Source organism: Canis lupus, chromosome 1 (genome assembly GCF_003254725.2).
Source record: "Canis lupus dingo isolate Sandy chromosome 1, ASM325472v2, whole genome shotgun sequence".
Lineage (NCBI taxonomy): Eukaryota > Metazoa > Chordata > Mammalia > Carnivora > Canidae > Canis > Canis lupus.
Genome location: NC_064243.1, coordinates 55,500,647 through 55,515,290, shown reverse-complemented (window position 1 = coordinate 55,515,290; position 14,644 = coordinate 55,500,647). Strand labels below are relative to the sequence as shown.

Here is a 14,644-nt window from a genome sequence, read left to right as displayed (position 1 = left end):
ACATTTTAGGGAAATTATTAGGTGAGTGTCAAACAGAGGCTGAGACTGTCCAGCTCTGTGGGGTGCACGATGTGGAGGAAACATGTTGGGGATGGAGGGCAGGTGCAGTGAATTTCTTCATCTGTGCAAGAGCTGTACTTCTGTCTGCAACACTGGCAAAAACACACACACACAGACATCCGGGTACTTTCTGGACAAGTGGGGCCTTCCCCACTCTTTGACGATGCCCCTTGCATGCATCTGCACTGTGGTTCTTCACACAGCTGACTTTCAAAGGATGAATGTGTTTGGTCTAATTACATGAATAGCAACAAATTTACTTCTCCATAGTAAAATTCTGAATAAGAGTAATGATCAAATCATAGCCACTGGAGCCACAGTTCCACCAGCTGATGACCGGCTTTGGGGACACTGACAGAACGGGGCATGTGCCAGGACAAGCTATGCACCTGGGTGTCTCTGTTCCGACCTTAGAATAAAACACAGTGCTATAAATCTGCTGGACATGAACTTCTGTGTATGTGTGGAAGAGACAGAAATGAACCCTCTCTTCCAAAGGGCTAGTCTGAAGTCTGCACAACAGCATGAATAAAAGTAGTTTGATAGAAATGATTCACCAGGATGTCAACTTTTTTTTTTTCCCTTGTCCTGTTAATGTGTAGAAAGTGAACATGCAAATCTGGAAAATAAGCTGTTTCCTTTCCTTAAAAAAATCAGCCAACAACAAAAAAATGAAATATCACTTGAAAAAACAGTGTGATAGGAAAGTGGAACATTTATTGTCCACGTTTTGCTATGGCTTCACTCTGCACACAGAAATGGCTTCCACATCACTGGGCCATCTACAGACCCTCAAATAAGGTGGGGGACGGGGGCACTGAAGACTGGGTGGCCAAAAATCTACATACAACTTCTGACTCCCCCCAACACCTACCTACTAATAGCCTACTGTTGGCTGGAAAGCCTTATGGACGCTCACAAATATGTGTTGTGAGCACATATTTTGTATGTCTTACTAATCTACTGTGTTCTTACAATAAGCTATAGAAAAGACGTCATTAAGAAACACATCAGGATGAGAAAATACATTTGCAGCACTTGTACTGAAGAACACGTGCATAAGAGTGGACATGAGTCCTTCAACTCATGGTGTTCAAGAGTCAACCATGTCAATACACCTGCTGTTCATAGAACAGACAGAATTTCAGAGTTCAGGCCTCAGACTGCCCATCTGCTCTCCCTCTGCTGCAGTTCCCAGGGACTCCCGAGTCACTCCTCTGCTTTCCTTGAAGACTCATTTAGGTCCTGTGCAACCATCACCCCATCTCTCCGTGGATCCCCTGGCAGGTTCTATCCTAATTCTTAGTCATTTTGAGATCCACATCAACCCCTGGACCGGTTTCCTGACTTCTTCTAGAAGTATCCTCTACCTCCGAGGTCAGGCAGAGAAAACAGCAGACACACACTGTGAATGTGGAGCTTGATAATGTTATTCCCATGCAACAGGAGAAAACGTGTACATTATATCTTGACATAGGGGAAGGAGATCCTCCTAAGGGTAACAACATATGCCAGAGGAGGCAGGACACACAAGCACTTCATTGTGAAATGAAGTCTGGAGGAAGGTCTCTTTTCGCAGCTAACTCCAGCTCACTGACAGCTGGCAGATGGGTGGAGGAGGGTATCCAACGCTCCCAGAGAAACTGGGCTTGTGGGGGTAATCAGACAGGACAGACCTGTGGACAAGGCAAGATGACACTTCTTGCCCTCTGAGAACCATGATTCATGCTGCCTCCCCACAACTATGACCCTTCCTCTGTTCCCCTGGCCTTCATGGCTCAGCTCAGCCCTACGGCAATCCCCAGGCTCCTCCCTCCACCCCAGTTAAAGCACCACATCCAGAATTCGTTATCCAGGACTCGTATTTGTGACACAGCCTAGACTGCACCTCTTTCCTAGCATACATTTCTTCTCCCAGCCTTTTACAATGCAAAGTTATCTTTCTAAACAGAACAACACATCTGATAATGTTCTGCAGCTCACCTACCCAGACTGACACTCCCTTCTCCACTAACTGTGATGAAACCCAAACCCTCAGCTTATCACTTCAAGCATTGGAATGTGGTTCCAGGCTGCAAAGGCCTGCCACAGCTCCTGGAGCCAGGTTCCTACACATCTCCGAGCCCTCTCCCTCAGTCTGAAAAGCTCTTCTGTTTAGAGAGCTGTCATGTAACGCGCGCGGGGCGGGGGGGGGGGGGGGTGTGTGTGTGTGTCCAGGTCCAAGTCCCATGTAGATGGAATGGCAGTTGTGTCATTCGGGCAGACCCAGATCTCCAGCATGACTTACTACACTGAACTGACTTTATTGTCTCATTTCTCAACCACATCATTAGTTTCACAGGCAGGGACCATGGTTAGGTCTGTGTCCCAGCACTTGGACAGCTGGTACAAACAGAAAAACACAACATCCCTCATTTCTCACTCCTTGAATTGGGGATCCTGCCTCACAAACTCTAATGAGGATGTCCTATTACTAACACTAATCCAACATCAAGGGAACAAAGCATTGCTCTTCACATTTGTATTCCTGCCTCTCCCCTCTTCCTCAGCAAACCAGGAGACCAGCAAAGAAGACAAGGTAACGGCTACAGTGCTGCCTACAGGGTAACAACCATATATCTGAAATCATTCAGATTTCACCCTGTCAGAATGGTTTATCTTTGAGGGCTGCAAATGTTCGTGGGATCCTCCTCTCTAACCTGAATTGCAATACTGGAATGATTATTGTCCATGTGCATGTGTGGCTTCTCCTCGTAATTTGGCCACTGGTTCTGAGGAGGAGCCATCCGGTCCTGGGATTTGGAAGCTGGGAAGGTGAAATACTCTCTGGTGTATGTCTGAGTGGGGATGGGGTAAGCCTCAGGTCTAGGTGGAGGGGTCTGTTCCTGTAAAATGAGAAGAAGACAGAAAAGTGAGCTTTTGGCACAATTTGTGTACATAGATTAATTTAATTTCCAATGATCTGTTTTAAACTATAGCAGATACATATATTTAAAACAGTGTTAAAAATTAGAAGTGTTTGATCCTATACTGAGAATAAAGAAAAACATTTTATTTTGCCCTGGCTTATTAATTTAAACTTAATTTCCTTATTATGTTAAAAATAAAGCAGCACTCAGGAATTCTAAACACTGCTGATGTGCAGAATGCAAGTTTTAGGAGATAATTCAGGTCTTCCACGGGAAGACTGAGTGCTCGTCATAGTGAGGATGTTTTTTTCTGACCTCAGTGCAGAGGTTCCCAGTGGAGACAGACGTTATCTTAGCTGTTGTTCCAGGGGCGTATGCGCTTTTCCCTCCAGGGCTAGGAGGCTGATCTGTTGGAAAGAGTCAGGGAAAAGACAGTTTAGTATTAGACAAACACTCGATGCAACATGACAAGAGCTCTGTAAGGGTAGTGACCATGTGTCATGCATCTTCAAACTGCCAGTGAGGAGTCAGCGCAGACACAGAAGTAGGGCATGTGAGAGACGAAGGCTCATCAGACCCACTCCCCGCTCTTGAATAATCGGAAACCAGAGCTGCAAGGTTTCATCTACAGACCAGGGACTGGCAAACATTTCTGGCAATGGGACAGACAGTAAATATTTCAGGCTCTGCAAACCTTGTATGTGTTGCACATCCTTCTACTGATTCTTCTTCTTGTTAACAACACTTTAAAAGTATAAAAACCATTTGAGCTCCCAAGGCAGTCTGCCAACTCCCGCTAGAGACAGTATCAATGCACTCGGCTAGGGCATCAACTGAATCAAAGGTTTTCCAGCTTGGTTTCTATTTCCTACTGGAAGAACATTACTTTTGATATGTCTCATGAAAAGCACATCTCAGGTAGCCAATATATGCAGGTAATCCTACTGTTCTGATAACTAAGAGAGCACAGGGCGTCCCCTTCACGCTGTGACCGTGCTGTCCTGGGACAAGAGTGCAAGGCCAGGAAAGGAAGGGCCAAAGCGATCCCGCTTACTTGCCACGTTGGGGCTGGAGCGGTGATCAGCCCGGTTCTTCATCAGTCTGTCATCGCCAGGCAATTTCTTGGGTTCAGTGTATTCTGCCCAAGGCAGCTGAGGGCTCTCAGGTGACCCGTTTTGAGCTGAATTATTATAGAGCTCGAAACCTTCACTCTTTGGTCGGGGTTTACCTGAGCCACGACGGTCTGAAACTGCAATCAAAGTGCATTCAGGCTCTCTTCATTTGTTCAAGATTTTATTTTAAACACTCTTATTTGGTCTTTAAAGAAAGATGAATCTACAAATATTTAAAAATTTCGTAAGACCTTATTTTTAGCCAAAGAAATAAAGTAATTTTTAATCTAAGAGTAAAATCTTTCTAGAGAATCTTAAAAGCAACATCTAACTGGCTTTGATGGATAAAGGTGTTCTTTCCAAGCTTATTTTCTCATAAAGTTTACCTGTTAAGTCCTAAGACTACTTTTAAAGCAACTTTTTAAAAGTAAAACAAATATACTTCTCTCACTTTCTAAAACACTAATTCTTTCAGCACCTGGCACTGCCACCAGCTAGGTGACTGTCCACTCTCTACTTTGGCTTCCTGTCTCCCTGTGTGGCAGCCTTGCTGTGTTCTCTGTTCTAACTCACGGTCAGGTTTGCTTCTTGGAAACTGAGCTAATGTCATGAGCTAGGACATTAGACCACCAATACGGGATGATGTCATGAAAAAAGTAAGAAATGCGGATTCAAGGCCTAGGCTACCACACAGGGTTGTGTTAAGACATGCTTTTTGTTTATTCCAGTAACGGTAGGCCCAGGTTCTCAGAAGCTGTTGTGTTACCATAAGGTGGACCTCAGGTCCTGGACTTTAAAGCTACCAGGACACTGACCTCAATGGAGAAGACAGTTCCATCAAGACAGATCTGGCGGCTGTGCATAAAGTTAGCCAAGTAAAGGCAAATATATATTGATTTAAAAGGTAATATGAGTCCTAATGTTTCTTCCCTATGATTTCTGAACTAATCCTCTTAGAAAGCCCTACATTCATATTGGTTTTATTATGAGATTTCTGATGTAGATACAAAATCATGGTTCCGACTAACAGGTTACCTTATCTAAATAATTGAGCTTTTAATTTAAAGTCCGTATATCAGGATAAATGTGTCCTGCACACATAATACTGGAATATGTATTCATACACACACGGACCTCGTTTCAGTAGAGAATTCCACTTGTTCTTTGAAGACTTTATAACATGCATCACCCACCACTACGACTAAGTGCCCAGTGCCAGGGGGATGGAAACCCTCTCTGGTGGCCGGCCAGGCCCACGGGGCCCCTGGGGGCAAGGACTCAGTGAATGACCACGTGGCCAGAGGGTCAGTGGCCCACCCTCAATGCTTTTATTGGCTACATCCTGCGCGTCGTGCTGAAGCGCCTGTGTCCCCAGCTGGGATAATGAAAGCAGTAACATCTAATCCACAGAGTTTTCATGACTACGGAGAAGGTCATGACCGTAAACTGCATGGCATGCGGTAAGTGATCAGCACAAGCCAGCTATTATTGGCGATAGTAAGAGGCGGCAGCAGCATGCGATTTTCCACAATAAGCTCTTACTTCTTTGCATCATTGGGGATGGCTGATTAAGCAGCGTGGCGAGGCCGTGATAAATTGCTCCTTGCTTTGCTACTTCTAGTGTCACCACAGAACTTGTTCTTGTCATGAGCTCTGCCGCCCTAGGAAGAAGCGAGCATCACAAAGGTAAGGAAAGTGAAATGTAGTGCTTGCTCTCACAATGCTGGCCTGTAACCAGAGCAACCATCGGCAATTCTGAGGAACAGTCTGACCTTCGGACACATTACCTACTGCTCATTCCCTTCCTTTAAAGATTAACTAAGCACACACCTCCTGTTATCACATTAAGAACGGTAAGATGATACTCAGAAATTCCCAGGGCATGCTAAGAGTAGGGTTTTTTTAAGCTTCCAAGAAACTGCTCCAGACCAAAATACATATTTATAATCTGGTAACAAATGAGGTGTCACATACACCGTTTTACATTTAAAAAGGTGAATAGTAAGGGCATAGCTTCCTAGCTTTATTCTTTGTCTTCCGATTGCAAATGTGCAGTATCCTTAAACATGTTAACATCGAGCTTTAAACAACAAATACATAAACGATACCTTTCTTGAGAGAGTCCTACCAGACTTCGTCCGTCCACACTGAGGAGCTGGTCACCCGCAGCCAGGCGTCCATCCTGTGCATACCCAGGTGGCACGTATTTTGGGCGGTAGGGACAGCCAAGGGCAAGAGGTGGAAGGGGAAAGTCAATAGAAAGGAAGCTCACATTTGTATGTCAGCAAGCAGTGTACACGGTATGCTAGGACTACAAGCATCCGTGGGCACACTGCAGGCCATCTGTTGAATAGGACATACTGAAAACTTACAACTTTAAAAATGATACTAACCACATCCGCAGCACCGCCTTTTACAACAGACTTGACATAGATTCCAAGTTTATCTTGACCAGCACCCTGAGCAAAAACAAGGAAACACTGCTTGACAACGCATAGTAAAAAATACAATACTCAGTAAAATAAAACGAAAAATAAAATTTGCACAAGGATAATTGCAACACAAGTCCTGATTTTTGGTTTCATGTGAAAATTAGTACTAAAAAAATCAATACTCTATTTGGTAAATATAAAGGAAGGAACAGGAAGTGTACGTATTTTATGTTTCTAAATGAACGAAAAGTACTCCTGAAAAATCAATTAATAAACCAACTGATGAGAAGACTAAGACCTGGAATCCTAAAGGAAATTCAACATAAGTTCTGAGAGCCCTAAGTGAGCTAAAGCTACCCTCGTGATGTATTAATACACTATTAATCACTTTAATGTAAAAGTCATTTACTAGTGTTTTTATATTCCAATATTTACATATATCCCCTTATTCTTTCCAAAGCTAGATTTCAAAATTTAAAACAAGAGGAAACATCTTGTGGTGTACAGGAAAGGGGACTTAGGTAGTCCTAGAACAGTCTGTAGAAAGTCCTCTGTATAGATTCAATGTAAACGTCACACACTATAACTTGAGGTGAACACTGAAGCCAGGAGCCCCAATCCACACGGATGCACACCAGCTGTACTTCATGTTCTATCACCAGAGGACAAGCAACTGCTGTGAAGCTGGTTTAAGGAACACATGCAACTCTTGTACAGAAATCACCAATGTTCTACTTGGATATTACAACTGCAACCTAAACATCAAATGTGGATAATTATCAGAACAGCCTAAGGAAGCAATCAGCAATCGCATGAGTGGAATCTCACTTTCATTACTGCCAATGTTCCATAAGGGAATACATGTTCCTTAGCTCAGGGTAACTTCAACAGTTACAAAGTATTGTGTCGTAAAAGCAAAAATATAAAGGTATCACAGAGAGTTGTAAAGACCATGATTTCAATAAATGACTTAATTGAAAGAGATTTTCTACAATGCTCTGGAAGCACATCATTTCTACTTGAGAACTCTTCACTCTCTCGCTCACAGAGCAGGTCTGGCAGGACAGTCTGGCTGCCAAACATGGCTGAGGCCATCCCACTCTCCCCTCAAGGCAAGTCTAGCATGAGCCACTGTTTTGGACTAAAACCATCTATTATGTATCTCGTTATAAAAAATGGTATAAAATGTCTCAATTTAACAAAACAACTCCACTTCAGGAAACAGTATGTTTCAAATTTCATGTGGTTACATTATCTGTGAGCTGAATTTATAAAAGTCTTCTACAAGATAAAAATCAAGTCTCCTCTGTGGCAGCTCCCCATTGGCCTCCGTTTTCCCATCCCTCCACTCCCATGGGTTCCTCGGTGCCCATCTGTCTGTACCCGGACAACTCCCGCGTCCCCTTGCTACAGCTCTGCACAGTGCCAGACATCTAACTGCCTCCCATACAGATGCCTGCCCTGCAGAAATCATCCAGCACTTCCAGTATAGCAGGACAACCTGTGTGACCTGTACCTGGTCCTTCCACCACACACATACAAGCAACAAAAAGCACTGAGACAGTTGGGGAAGCTTGTACTTTTTTGTAAATTTGAGATGGCACAATAAAAAATATATATAGTAGGCCCTCAATAAATGAGGACTTTTCTATATTTTAGCACATCACTTAGCAAAAGAACAACAGATAAACCTCTGACCCAACTTCACTCAGGCCAATGCTGGGTTTTTTGAACCCAGGGACCTAACATGCACTCAGGGAAATTACATCTAAGGCAGCCTCCACCCCCAACCCTATCTGTTACAAGGTACAGGGAATTCCCTCACATGTCATCTAATTAAATCATTTTCCCCATATATTCTATACTTTTATGTAATCTGTGATTGACTAATTCAACAACTCAGCTGTTTATTTTTTGAAAGATTTTATTTTTTTGTTTGAGAGAGCGAGCGAGAGGGAGAGCGAGATAGAGCATGTGCACAAAAGCAGGGGGGAAACACAGGCTTCCCACTGAGCAGGGACCCTGACGTGGAACTTGATCCCAGGATCCTGGGATCATGATCTGAGCTGAATGAAGGCAGATGCTCAACCACTGAGACCCCAGGCACCCCCAACAACTCAGATGTTTAAATGACAATCTCACTCACTAAACAAATAGTCACTGAATGCCTCCTTACACTGTCCTAAGCCCTGTACGTACATCCATGAATGAGACAAATGCCCCCTGCCCTCACAAAGCTTACATTCCGGAGCAGTCTTCTCTGTACCTAATAATTTTGACTGGGGCACTGAAAATCCCCCTTTTCCTTTTCTGTAAATGGTACATGGTATTTCCTTACACCTAACACCTGAGGCCAGATTGTTTCCTCAAAGACTCTAAGAGCATAGCCACCTGTTTCCAGAGTTCTCCATCGGGCTAGGGAGAAGCAATGCTCGTGGCGTCTCAGGATACAGTTTCAGTGTCAATGGTGGGCACTGACATCTTCAGGATGCAGTACAGATTATAAAAATTGTCCTTATCAGAAGATACTCAATTACTACCATATTTGAAAAGAAAAATGTTTACCACTAATAATAATACTTTTAGTAACAGTGAAATAAAAAATTAAATACCAAATATATACATTCTAAAATAATAAACCAAGACCTCTCCCTTCCTGATATTCTTTATAAGAAAAGATTACTATTAATAATGGAAAAAATAACATTTAGACAAACTGTAAGAGAACTCTTTTTCTTTCTAAAATAACAAAATAGAATGATAAAAGAAAAAGACAAAAATACAGTTTTGCTTCTCCCTACACCAAGGCCCTGCTCTCACACTCTCTTTTGCCCATCGGTTAGCTTCTGTATCACAATTCTCACTCTGGGAAGAGGGGGATGGTTCTACCCTCACCATGAATAGTAGCTTCGCTGCGATGTCCCTTTATGCTTTTAGCCTCCTTGTTTAGAGGAGGAATCACACCCCCGAAGGGAGCCACCAGGCCCCATATCCCACGACCACTTTACATTTTAGAGAACTAATACATACTTACATATGGGAAACTCCATATGAATGGCAAACAATATGTGAATATCCCGAAACCCTGTAGCACCTTTAGATAGGCAGTTTCATATCCTTCATGCAATGTGATGTTTACAAAGTCTAAGTTTACATATTCAAGTACAACTGATGATGTAGTGTAGACACTGGACAGCATCATAATCGTCACACCTTCAAATTTCCAGTGTAAATCTCACAACAGTCCTGGCAAGCACTCCTTGTGGCTATCCTGCCGGCCTCCCCAAGCACCACACCCTCTGAGCCCCTCTCATGATACACAGGGCCCGATCCAGATCGTCCTTCCCATGACCCCATTCCATCCTGTTTCCGTGTTCTGGCCCTTGTTTATGTTGTACTTTCCACACAAAATGTCTGATGCAATGCGTCTGCCAAAATGCTTTTGTCATTCAATTCCTGGGCTCACCAGCCACCATTCACCAAGCCATAGACCTTCCCAACATCCGCACAATAGAAGCTCTTCCTCACCTCTATGCCCCAGATGGTTGCTCTGTCCTGTGTTCCAACTGTGTGATAGTATGGGCGGCTCTCCCCCCAGTTCCATTCCCTGGTCGCTGCCTTCTCTGTTCCTCCTACATGGTCAACTCTCTACTCTCAAACCTACCATGAGACAGTCCAGAATCTTACTGAATGGACACGTTAGTATTAGTGGGTTAGGAAGCAGCAGATGCAGCCATCACACACTGAACTGGTAACAAACACTGGTAACACTGAAACTTCCCTAGTTTATAAAGTTGGGAACCCTCAGGATTTCTGACTACAGCACTACATGTATTGTTTTGGAAGAAGCACTCCAATCCATTACTGTCAGGTATGGATGATGAGAAAGGCACAGCATTTAAGAGATGCTACTATCTTCTCACATGATGGAATTTATCTATGTTCTAAGCTATAATCACATCTTTAATTCCAAGTTCAATTTATCCATGCACTTCCTAGTCAGAAAAGGAGGTCTTTGTCTTAGGAATTACAAGACAATGATTAGAGAACTCAATTCCAAACACCCAATAGGCTTCTAAAAGATCCTTTTAAGGTTGGTCATACAATGGACTTTAATTAGGTCACTGATGGTGAATGATGAAATACATTTTATATATATATATGATATACCAGTGAAGAATGTAGATCTAGAATATTCTAAAGAAGTATCCAAGCTTTCATTGATATTTGAATCCTACTAGTGTAGTGTCAACCTTGCACTACTTACCTAGAAATATTCTTTATCTAAAAGATTCACTGCTTAAATTTCTATAAACAGGTTGCCATCCTGCTAACCTTTTACCTTTCTGTAAACACATTCTCTTTAGTGACCTACTCCACTGGAACTCCCTTCGCCCCTTCCACTCTGGTCCCTTCCCACCTCTGCTTATTTGAATCTCATCTATACTTCATTTGCAACTTCATTTGCACAGGCATAAACCGGCCATAAAAAACTGCAAGTACAATTGTTACACAGAGAAATGACCAGTTCTACTGGTAATTATTTTAGAAAAACAAAATTACAGACAGATACTCAGAAATCAAAGAAGTCTAAGGAATTTCTAACTACACACACACACACACACACACACACAATATGGGTAGTTACTTTCAACCCAAAATAGCACACCTCTCTGACAGACTCTAAGGGACCCACTATCTCCATCTGGCCACAGCAGCCCTGGTCTGGAATGTCCACCTTGATAGGCTGGACAGAAGGGCATGGAGGTGCTGCTTTGCCCTTGCTAACTGTCGCTCCAATTGGGGCCAGGTCGGCTCTTGTGAGCACCCAGGCAAACTTACCATTTGTCAACCTACAAGAACTCCTTAATATTACAGAGCTCTCACTACCTGCCCCACTTCATCTGAATAAAAATAAGAATATTATACACTATGATAAAAACTGTATAAAACAAAATTTTAGCAACATTTAATCACTTATGTCTTATTTCTGAATAATAATGCACACACTAACCTAGCCTAGAAAAACTGCATTTGTACGGCAAATCCATTCTTTTTTTTTTTTTTTTTTTTAGATTTTATTTACTTATTTGAGGAAGGGGGAGAGAGAGACAGACAGACACCAAGCAGAGGGCAGCAGGGAGCCCGATGGGGGACTCGAGGTCCCAGGACCCAGACATCATGACCTGAGCTGAAGGCAGATGCTTCACCCTGGGACAGAGTCCCTGAAGCACCCTAAGTCCACTTCTTTTCTAAGTAAGACAGGAGAATGGGTCCAGGAGTGTTTTGCTGCTAAGTACCAATGTAACACATCTGTCAGTAAAATAATGTAAATATGAGCAATATAAACATTAACTGAAGCCAATTACGGAAATATAAAGAAACAGCTTTTCAAATGTTGGTGGAATGGTATTAGACACTATAAAACTGCTGTCAGATACAGCAGCCATAAGCCACATGTAGCTATACTGAATATGTGGCTGAAATGTGGCTCGTCCAAACTGAAATGTGTTAAGTACAAATTATACCCAGATATAAAAGCTTTTTTATGGAATAAAGGACCTGAAATATCTCATTAATTACTTGCATTTACTACATGTTGGAATTATAACATTTCAGATACATTGTATAAAATAAAACATTACTAATTTTTTTTTAATTTAGCTAATACAGTATTTAAAGTTACCTTGGTGGGGCACACATTCTATTGGACAACACTACTACTCCAAAACTATAGACTTTTTATACTATATGTTATTAGTAAGCACAGGTACTAGCAATAAATTTACAATTAGGCAGATAACCGGGTAAAAAACAGATTTTACCACAATATAATATATAACGTTATGCACCCTGGTTTCCAACCATGGGAGGAGTAACCACAATCATTAAAACATAAAAGCTAAATAACTTTAAGGATTACTTGTTTAAAGCTACCTAAACTGGCATCTGAAGATATTACTGTATTTTTAGTCTTTTATTTGTAAAATTAAAAGATTAATAAGCTGGATCATCTAGAATTATCCATTACCCCTTTAAAATCAACTTCTCTTTTATTTTTTAATTTTTAAAAAAGATCTTATTAATTGGAGAGAGAGAGAGAGAGAGAGAACAAGTGAGTGAGTGCACAGCAGGGTGAGGGGCAGAGGGAGAGGGGGAAGCAGGTGCCCCACTGAGCAGGGAGCCCAATGTTGGGCTCCATTCCAGGACCCCGAGATCATCACCTGAGCCGAAGGCAGACACTTAACCAACTGGGCCACCCAGGTGCCCCTCAAATTCCCTTCTAAAAAGGGGCTCCTGAAAAGCAGGTATATATTCCAAAGGCATCAGGGATTATGAATTACACTAAATACAATTTTAGAATTTAATTAAACTAATGAGAAGTGAAGTTTTAAATGTCAAAAACACATTTTCCTTTCTGAAGACACCTGGGGGAAGAATATGGTGGTACGGTGCCTGGGCTGCTGTGTGGTGCCTGCCCTCTCCAAAGTCACTCCAGACTCCTAGAGAGTGGTCGGTGGTGACCGAGGTGCACCAGCCAGGCTGGACAAAAAAAAGCAGAGAGCCAGATCCTCAGTCCTTAGAAAAGCAATGAAAACGGAGTAACAGAGATCACTACATGTGTGATCTCAGCATTTAAGGTTAAAGCGCATCTTGAGTTTGCTTCTCTCTCCTTGAAAAGGGAAAGAAGGGGTTAGGAGGGAGGTGGCGTTACTGCGCAAGAGGAGGACAGGGCAGCGGGGGACGGGTTAGTGGGAGCATCCCAGGCTTTACTTGGGGAAAGGGGCAGAGGAAGGCTGGCAGTAAGTTACCGAAACAGGCTCCCGGCTGCACCGATGGAGGCAGAGAGGCCCCGGTTGCCAGGCGCCCGACTCTGCCCAGGACTCTCGAGACACGAGCCGTGCGCCCGGGCGACAACCGGCTGCAGGGGCCAGGAGGCTCCGGACAGACGGATGGACAGCTGGTCTGGGTGCCTGCTCCTGCACCTGCGGGAAGCCGGAGGGTGAGGTCCACTCACCTCGGGCACAGAAACTCTGTCAGGAGGAACCTCCACCTCCCACGCTCCGTGGCACACTGAGTGTGTGGGGGAGGAGAGATGACGAACAGCATGAAAACATCATTAAACACAATCCAGAAAAAAAAAAAAAAAAAGGCAGCGGCAGGAGGAAGGAAGATATGCAGGCACAGAGTCAAGCCTATTGTTCCCAGGGCTGGAGACACAGTCCGGGCCCTTTACTGAAGGTTCCAGAACAATAGTGGGCTGGGGGACTTCAGAGCTCAGCAGTATTGAAAACTCATCAGGCTGTCGGTACAACACTCTGCCACGTGCTCCTCTCAGTGTCGGAAAGCTGCTTTACTTCTCACCAGACAAGTTCTCATTCATAAACTATCAAAATTCAGACAAGGGTTTTAAAAACACTGCAAAGCTCTCTTCTTCGTAGGAGTTACCTTAATTCTGAAATAAAACTCATTCTTGATACACATTCTACCCTCAAAGACACCAAAAGTTCACACCAGGTGCTCCCTGACAGGTGCAGTGCCATCCGCGAGTCCCCACGTGGCTCCTGTGAGCCAGGCCTCAGGTCCAGCCCTGTTCACGTCCCTTGAGCATCACACACAAGACGAACACATCACATCTATCGTTTCCCTTTTTATAAAACAAAGGAAATGACCTGAATGGTGGGGGGGAGGGATTCTTAAGTTGGGTCCCTTGGAGAGGCTGTAGGAGGCCCGTGGATCCCCAGAAACTGCACACAACACGTGGTATGTGTGTGGAGAGCAGGGCTTTCCCAAGGTTCTCACAGTGCCTCTGGGTGTGAAAGGAGTGAGACCAATGCAGGCGAGCTCCTGGCTTCTGTAGAAGCACTGCTCATGCGGGGACTGGCCTCTGCAGGGGTGTGTCCTGACTCCCCGGCCCGCTGAGAGTGGGCAGGGGAGGCTGAGGCAGTCTGAACCTTCCTCAGACCCGGCGCTCCACCAGTGATTATTCCCTGTGTCCAGCAAGCCACAGAAAGATCACTTCTTACCAAGAGTCCCACCATGTGGGAGTATTAACACTTCATGTTCCTATTACGCTACGTCAGTGCTGTAACAAAACTCAATAATCCCATCAATCCAAGAAATTAGCACT

The 14,644-nt window shown here is 43.6% G+C and overlaps 1 protein-coding gene across 20 annotated transcripts in view; it reads right to left on the bottom strand.

Annotated features, from left to right (window-relative positions):
* Nucleotides 1–14,644, bottom strand: part of AFDN (afadin, adherens junction formation factor) — a 137,650-nt gene that overhangs the window by 18,903 nt on the left and 104,103 nt on the right. For 19 of the 20 annotated variants that reach the window (XM_025422771.3, XM_025422761.3, XM_025422759.3 and 16 more), the window contains 6 exons: nt 6,475–6,540; nt 6,190–6,263; nt 5,624–5,742; nt 4,024–4,218; nt 3,285–3,376; nt 2,760–2,945 (listed from right to left, as the gene is read on the bottom strand). In XM_025422771.3, coding sequence (XP_025278556.3) covers nt 2,760–2,945; nt 3,285–3,376; nt 4,024–4,218; nt 5,624–5,742; nt 6,190–6,263; nt 6,475–6,540 — 732 coding nt within the window. The remainder of the gene's footprint in view (nt 1–2,759; nt 2,946–3,284; nt 3,377–4,023; nt 4,219–5,623; nt 5,743–6,189; nt 6,264–6,474; nt 6,541–14,644) is intronic. The other variant, XM_025422770.3, reaches the window with a different exon arrangement.